At 48.5% G+C, this 8,411-nt stretch overlaps 1 protein-coding gene across 4 annotated transcripts in view; it reads right to left on the reverse strand.

The window, feature by feature from the left end:
• Positions 1-8,411, reverse strand: part of Ctdp1 (CTD phosphatase subunit 1) — a 58,508-nt gene that overhangs the window by 31,182 nt on the left and 18,915 nt on the right. For 3 of the 4 annotated variants that reach the window (XM_013349627.2, XM_026783499.1, XM_026783500.1), the window contains exons 8-10: positions 6,975-8,000; positions 5,057-5,198; positions 3,556-3,765 (exon numbers count right to left, since the gene is read on the reverse strand). In XM_013349627.2, coding sequence (XP_013205081.1) covers positions 3,556-3,765; positions 5,057-5,198; positions 6,975-8,000 — 1,378 coding nt within the window. The remainder of the gene's footprint in view (positions 1-3,555; positions 3,766-5,056; positions 5,199-6,974; positions 8,001-8,411) is intronic. The other variant, XM_026783498.1, reaches the window with a different exon arrangement.

Genomic DNA, 8,411 nt, shown 5'->3' on the forward strand with positions numbered 1-8,411 from the left:
TCAAGTGTGAGATGGCTGCAGAACAGGGCTGATCCCTAGAAAGATCGAGACCTGGACTTCAAACCCAACCCAACCTCTGACCTCCAGAGTCAACCACTTAGGACCAGTGATTAACCTTCTACATGATGTAAAGTGTCCTCTACAAAACCTCCAGAGGGTGGGTACATAGAGCTTTCCTGAATCTTGCCTGAGTTCTCCATCTTTTTAGCCCTTTCCCATACTCATATCTGCCTCTCTGGGCTGACCATGACATAATCCCACCCCAGCACAATCCCACCCCAGATATTGTTGGCGAGAGGATCTAGAAGGACTCAGAGCTCCAGAATAAAGAGGTAGTCTGTAGTCACCAGGCTCCTTCTGGGCCTCCCCTCTCTCGGCATTGCTTCTCAAATCCTGGATGCTGTGGCGGCCTCAACTCTGCACTGTGTCTCTTCAGCTCAGAAGGATACAGGCGGCCCCAAAAAGAACCCAGTGTGGACGCAGCCATAGCCCACCTGGTCACTGGGGCTGCTCCCAACACCATCGCTTGTTCCATGTGACAGCTTTAGGATTATTATCAGCAAGAAAGAAATCTGAGTTCCAAATCCTGTGTCCCACTCCATTGTCCTCAGCTACTGCTTTGACTTCTAGGACACAGTTCCTAAAGTAGAACCTGGGTCAAAGGGCACACACTCTCAGTAAACACTGCCAGAGCCCGGCCAAATACTGAGTGCACTCAGACATCCTCAGTGAGACACAAGCACACTTCATGCTAGAGTGGACAGGCAGCACTGGAATGAAACCTTTGAACTTGGTGCTGTGTGGAGGCTAGTGTTCACTGTATACCCCCAATTCCTACAAGCTGAATGTTAATCTTTCTTCATTGCCACAGAGTATCCTCCTGAGATCACCTAGGTACACATGCACTGACCACCTGGGCTCCACGTATCTAGCTCAGCCCTGAGACCACACCTGCCCTGACCTCCAACTGAGTGTACTTGTGTACCACGTAAAGGACGTGCACATTCCTACAGCCAACAAGTTCCATGCCACCTCACCTGGGGTTGAGCTTTTGGTTCCACGTGGCTTGCCTTTTTTTGTTCTTGTTTTGTACCATGTGATTTTACCTTTTCTGTTCTAGTACACTTTCTGCCATGGAGCTTTACTAGAAGACTCTTTAGAACATCCCGCCCCACCCTGATCTCCAACATCCAACCTTCCACACGAGTGCCTGGTGCCTGTGCCCTCTGGCTTCTCCTCCATCATGCTGTGTCACTGAAGCAGAAAGCAGTGAGATGCAGATATGAGTGGGGAACAGAGGTATTGCTGCTGCCCATATGAGGTAACAGCATCCTTTTACGCTTTGATGTGACATATGTATGATGGGGGCCAGAGGTTGACATCATGTGTCTCCTCAATCACCCTCCACTTTACATATCTGAGATAAGGCCTCTAACTGATTCAGCTGGGCTGGGTCATGCCTGTCTCCACCTGCCAGCGGCAGGACTGCAGATGCACACCACTGAGGCCAGCATTTATGTAGGTCCTAGGCGTACAAACCCCACACCAGCTGTGCCCTTGCACATTCATCCTCTTTATTCTTTTTTTTTTTTTTTTTGGTTTTTCGAGACAGGGTTTCTCTGTGGCTTTGGAGACCTCAAGAACGAGGACAGCCTAAAGGACACTTTGGCAAGAGCAACTGTTTCACCTTAGGACAGTAAATACATGCAGTGCTCTGAACCAAATGCAGACTTCTCATACAAACAAATTACTCGGGATCATGTATGTGACTGCAACCTCATACCCGCTAGGCTCTGTATAGCAGCCAAGCTTGGCTGTGGCTATGGCAGGAGGTGCCGGAACTTCTGCTGTCCCTGTGTTCTGGAACCAGGTGACACTTCAGCATATGGAGAATTTGCCACATGGTATTAATCACAACAGAATCTGAAAGGAGGCTCAGACTGAACTGTGAAAATGTCAAGAAAAACAATGTATAGTGAATCTCCACTGAACTTAATTTCATAGACAGTGAATAAATGTCTGAGCCATAGGTGCCTGCTACAGAGGAAAATCCCTGGTACCACACCACACAAACAATGAGGTCATGCCCAGGGAGGGAAGCAGTAGCAGGATAGCAATAATCAAAGCAGCTCTCATGTAAGCACATAGGGGGCTTCCTAAGTTTTACTTGACTAACCTTCTCAAGACAAACCAACCCTTTATACGCCTTCTCAAAGGAAGAACCCAGCACAGAAATGGACAGAAAGGACATGAAAGGCCGTTGGTTGAAGTGTACTCTACTAGTGAGCCCACACCCACAGAGAGGCTAGGCTGCCTTCACAAAGCTCCTGCTGGTCATCAGCATCCCAGGCCAGCTACCGGATGTGTGCAGCACAAATATCTCACTAGAGCATACAAATCTGCTCTTCTGGGTATCAGGGAAAACTGCAGCAGATTTTTGCAAAACAGCTGCTATGCTGTACCACAGTTAAAAATATTCATAACCCTGAACTCAGACACCCAACTTTGGTAACGTGATGGTATAGACTAGAAGCAGCAGCAAGTGGACACATTCCAGCATGTAAGTAACTAATTAGAAGAAAACAAGTTTTAGTAATGATGATACTTTTTGCTTTGCAAAGCAGCAGGTGCATTAGAGGTGCACCGAGGAAGCAGAGAGTGCCACTGCACACCAGTCCTGAATAAGTATCTAGGCTTTTTTGTTTGCACCAACCCTGCTTCCTATTGCCGTGTGTCACTGAGGTTGGGCCACACAGGACTAAGTTCTTGCTCAGCCCTAAAACTACTCTGCGGAAAATGTGCAAACTGCTCAGGCCTTCAGGGCCCACTGCAATCAGAGCAGAACTAACACCATTATAGTTCTGGGCTGTTGATTGCATAGGGCAACTACCAGAGATGATCTCAGGGCTTCTGGAGAAGCACAAAAGAATGGGCAGGTGATGGCATGCCTACTGCAAGCTGCACACTGTATCTACTGCCCCAAACCTCCAGGCTCCTTATTTAAACAAGCAGGACGTGCTTCAGCTATATACGGGCAGCCCGAGGGGTTCACAAGGATGGAGGTGACTAAGAATGCACAGAGAAAGCGGAGGGTAATAAGGGTCTGTCACGTGTGGGAACCACCAACCCAGCCAACACATGACATTTATTCTGCTGAGTGTTCTCACACACCCTTCTGACAAAGTGTTTTCTCTCAGTATGTGGAAGAGTCCAGGTGTCCAAGACTGCCTGGCCACAGGACAGATCTGGGAGGGAGGTCAGAGCACCCGCTGGACCCTCCTCTGATGGGTACCCAGGATACTCTTGAGTTCCCTGCCAGCACTGAGCACTGTGTAGAGACACATGACTCATAAAGGATAAAAGTGTTCTATGCACTGGAAATTGCCATTGTCAGACAGGTAGCCCAACACAAACTCGGGACTGAACAAAGTCTCAAATGTCACTTGTCCGCACTGTGGTCCAGTATAACCATTGCTAACAGGTTCAAAAACTAAAGCTTAACATTTTAGATACCTATGTTCTCAGCAAAGGAAGTTTACATGTGCCACAACATACCTGAAGGAGGAAGGCTCTCCGTGGATTAGAGGGGCACTAGAGGGAGCTGGTGCAGGACCCTGGGTGCCCATTCGAATGAGCTTGCCTGTGTTGGAGTCATAGATCCGAACTTCAGGGCCAGGATGGGCCTTGGAATGGATGGGTGTTGGGTGGAACAAGGCTGTAGAGAGCACATTCTGCCTGTCTGGAAAGGCTGCAGGGCTGTTATCCCTGTGGGTGAGAGCAAAGGCCATCAACAGTATTGTCAATAACACATGGCCCAGGGACACAGATCAAAGAGAGGCACAATGATTGTAAGGATGTGGCTACGAGAATGTAGCAATATGTAACAGAAACAGACAACCAGAAACTACTGACTAGGCTCCAGATGAAATGCCTCTTCAATTCTCGACTGAATGCTTAAGATGGAAGATCTGCAACTCAAAATTCTAGAACATAACTATGTGTAAAAAACACCGAGCAGGACCCGCCTGGAAGCTTTACCTGAGCAGGACAACTTCAGTTCTTTGTGCTTCACGCTCGATATCTGCTCGAGCTGATAATGACCAGGATACTCTCAAAGGAAACTGACTGCCACTTGCCTCCAACAACCAAGTTTCTTATTACAAATACATTTGTTCCATTTTCCATATACCTCCCTCTTGGAGCAATTCTGCAGACTGGCTCCATGGCCCTCATCCCACCACCCTTCCTCTGGTTTCTTTATGTAACTGTTTGACAATATCAACCCTGCAGAAATCTCTGCAAACCAGGATATACTCCTGAATCCCACACTGAATTGTACTAAAAGAAAACCCAGATGTGAAGCTTCTCTGGATGGTAACAGCTGCTCATCTTTGAGTTCACAGAGGAAGGAGGAGTTGAAAGTCACACTGCGGAGGTCAAGGCCAGGGTGGACAGAACAGACACCTCTCAGGAGCACTGCAGCCTTGGGAGTTGGGTGGCATTTGTAACGGTTAATAATGCCTACCTTGACAGGTCTACAACCATCAAGAAGACTCTTGCCATGCCTGTGAAGGATTATTCTGATTAAGTTAACCAAGGAGAAGACTCACCCTAAAAGAATGTGGGGCACCATCTCGGGATTCTCTGGGCTTAGGTCCTATATGAATCGGAAAGGAGAAAGCTAGCTGAGCGCCAACATCTATCATTCTTTCTTTCTAAATGCTCAAACAGCATGTCTAGCTGCCTCATGCTCCTGCACCCAGATCCAGCATTTAAATTGTTTGTCAGGGTCCTGTGTTACAGCAGCAGGACAGTAACTAGCATGTCCTGAATCTTGAATGGAAACCCTGCAGCACCAAGGCTCTCCTCAGTGTCTCCAGCCAGAACTCACTTTCCACCTGAAACACTGCTGGATATGAAGTAGAATGGAGTCCACAGAACCTCCTGGCCCCGCTTGGGAAGATCATGAGGGCACACATAGATGTCTGCTTGTGGCTGGATACTTCGGGAAGAAAGGCAGTGTGGAACACGGTGATATGGATGGGAAGGAGCCTACCTGTGGGCTCGGGCATCGTCGTCTATGATTGGGAAGAGCTGCTCCTCAACCTTGTCCCAGCGCTCCAGGCAGCTCCAAAGCCAGTCAGGGTTGACCACATGGAGGTGCTTACACTCCTGTGCCTGGCGCACCTTCTCTGTGCCTGCAGAGACAACACGTCAGACTGCCTGCCCTGGTATACCAGTGTGGGGGTTACATATCCTTAAAATGGAGCTGAACATCAGGCTTACAAGTATCCTCACCACTGGGAATTAGAACCTCTGCCAACAGGATTTTTGTACCTAAACTGCTTTCTACTCCTCAAGTTATCCTTGCAGACAGCTGGGGCCCTGCCCTCCAGGCTTGTCTATTACCTGGGCTCTGGTACCACCCATGACAAGAGATCTATCAGGAGGCCATGTCAATTCTCCCTACACCAAGGCATCCTACCACTTTCAACTCGAAGGCTTCCTTAACCAGCCTGGCGCCTGGCGTGTCCCCTGCCTATTTATTTATTTTTTTGGTCCTTCCTGTGCCAAGGGCCCCCTGCAGGCTCCTGATCACCCACCTAGTGCTTCCTCATTCTGTCTCCAGCTGATCCTGCCCTGTCCTGGTATATTACAGCTGTTCTGTACACAGCTCAGTGACCCTCTGCTGTAAGGTGGTCAACTGAGCCTCTGGCTAACTGTGTCTTCAAGAAAGCCGTTCTCTTCAAAGGAAAAGGTAGGATAAGGACATGTCTGTCACATCTCACATTGTCCCTATGGCTGAAGTCTCCACAGAGAAGAGAGCTTCAGAATCAGGCAAAACAGAGATGTGGACCAGGTACTGGACAGTCCCTACACAAGCAGGTGCACACACAGACACAACCCAAGGAGGGACCTGACTTCTGCTCTCAATACTTTGGAAGAATGACCCCTTTTGTTCCTGAGGAAGGCTGATGGCGACATTCTCTCCTCAGAAGATGTTGCTGGGGCCAGAAAGCTTGTCTGATCTCCACTAATCTGTGGTAACTGCTCTACAGAGCAAATGACAGCATGGTCAGAAGCCAGAGGCAAATGAGGCTGTAAGCTTCAGGGAGATTCTGGGAATGAGCCACCTTGACAGCCATGCGGAACAGGCCCTAAGTCACTGACTGTTGTTGAACATGGAGTGCCTAGAGAATGTGAGCAATCTTAAGTAAGGAAAAGTCAAGCTGCTTATGAAGACTATTTAAAATAGTAATTGGTTGTTTGTTTTCTTTAAGCTTTTCTCAGATCAACATCCATTACCCTGTTATACAAAGCACATCACGTGACTACGATTCTAGGGACCCACGACAGGTGAAATGTGCACAGGGAACAAACAAACAAAAACCTACCCTTTACCCAAGTCGATTATCAACTTTGCACGTGTGTTTTTAAGTGTGTCTCTGTGTGTGCAGGTGCCACACACAAATGCAGAGGTCAGAGGACATCTTTGGAAATTTTACCCAAATTCGATTATCAACCCTGAGTGTTTGTGTAAGTGTGTCTGTGTAATGTGGAGGCTAGAAGACAACCTTGGATGTTGGGTTTTGTTTTTTTGCCCTGAGATAGAGTCTTCGTTATCTGCTTACACCAGGGTATTTTACTCACAAGCTTCTGGGATTCTCTTGTGTCTGTCACTATATCATACTGTATCATACATACATGATACATAAACATATACACTGAGCCTGGCTTTACATGGCTTCTGGATATCCCAACTCAGATCCTAATACCTGTGTGACAAACGCTTCATCTACTCATTTGTCCCCCTAGCCGGTCACCTTGTCTTTAAAATGTCATGATTATAAAGAGTGTTCCATTATGATCTAGTCTCGAAGAGAGAACACGCCAAAGCACAGAAGGTGTATGCCCACCAGGGAGCACTGTTGGTTGTACGGCCCTACCCATAGATCAGGGATGGTGACACATACCAGCTCGCGCTGCAATGAGGTGAGTGGCCCTGTCTGGGGAATCAGGGCTCAGCACCAGTTGAGTGAGGACCTTGGCTCCCAGGGCTGTGGCATGATAGTGCTCCCGAGTCTTCTCCACAGGGAAGTTTGTTGGGTGCAGCCCACTGAAGATCACAGTCACATCTGCCAGCACCTTGCTCTTGAGCTCTGGCACAATTTTCCGTATATCTGGAGCTTCCTCAAGCTCCTTCTTGAGGTATCTGTCATACTTTGTGTAATAGTCGGTGTGGACTCGGACCAGGATCTCCTCAAGGTGTATCAAATGGTCATCATCATCTGTGTCCTCTTCCTCCTCCTCCCCCACACTCTGGTCCAGGGACTCGCCCGCAGTCACACCTGACTGCTCACTGTTCTGTGACTCTGTTTCAGCCTCCTTCCGGTCCACACAGCCATTCCCCAGGCCACAGAGACTGTCCCGTTCACCCTCCTCCTGTGTATCCAGGTCTGATGCTTTGTCATGTGGGTGAGTGTTAGGCCCAGATTCTCCCAAAGGGCTTGCTGCAGGTCTTCCCCCACTTGTGCCAGGGGGACCCCCTTGCAGTGGAACTTTGGTTCTGTCCTGGGTGGCTGGAGACTTCCGGCTGCTTTTCTCCTCACTCTCCCCATCGGAAGCAGAGGACTTCCGGCCGTCTGACTTGCTGCTCTCACTGCTCTCACTGTCACTGGACAGGTCAAAGTCCAAGTCCTGGGCGGAGTCTCCCTGAGTGGGCTGTGCCCCTGGTGTGGTCCGACTATCCCATTCACAAGACAGGGGGAGCTCTGATGTTTCTGTCAGCTCCTGGCCACCAGGGCTGCTGGCAGGAGAGGACGGGGTGAGGGACCAGGTATCCTTCTCATCTGCTTTACTGGGAAAAGCTCTTGGTACAACCTCGCCACCGTTGAGCTCCCAGGAGGTCTTCCCAAGGCCATTGCTCTGCTCCAGCCCAGGAGCAGGTTTACCTTCCTCAGGATCCTTCACGGACAGAGCTTGTTCCAAGACGCCAACTCCTTTAGAAGAATGATTATGCACACAAAAGGAAAAGCCACTGCTACTTAATGGTAATGACTTTCAAAACTGAACCATACCCTCTCCAGGACAGTCTAGATTGCCCACCCTCTAGCTGAGGTCTCAGAAGTTTCTGATCCAACAACTGGACAAAATCAGTAGCTCGGGTCTGTGGCCATGCACAAACCTTCTGACTTTATAGCCCATGTGGGCGTGGTCTTCCAAATCAATGCCCTCCTCTACAAGGCCCTAAAACAGAATTTTTACCTTCTTTTTCTACTTCAGAGACTATAAAAGTAATGGCATGCCTTTAAACATTTTGTTTCAAAACTGAAATTCATCATAAAAATTTAAAACCAAACTTTTAAATTGAGTTTGGTGATGCACACCTGGAATCAATATATATATATATA

Source organism: Microtus ochrogaster, chromosome 18 (genome assembly GCF_000317375.1).
Source record: "Microtus ochrogaster isolate Prairie Vole_2 chromosome 18, MicOch1.0, whole genome shotgun sequence".
NCBI lineage: Eukaryota > Metazoa > Chordata > Mammalia > Rodentia > Cricetidae > Microtus > Microtus ochrogaster.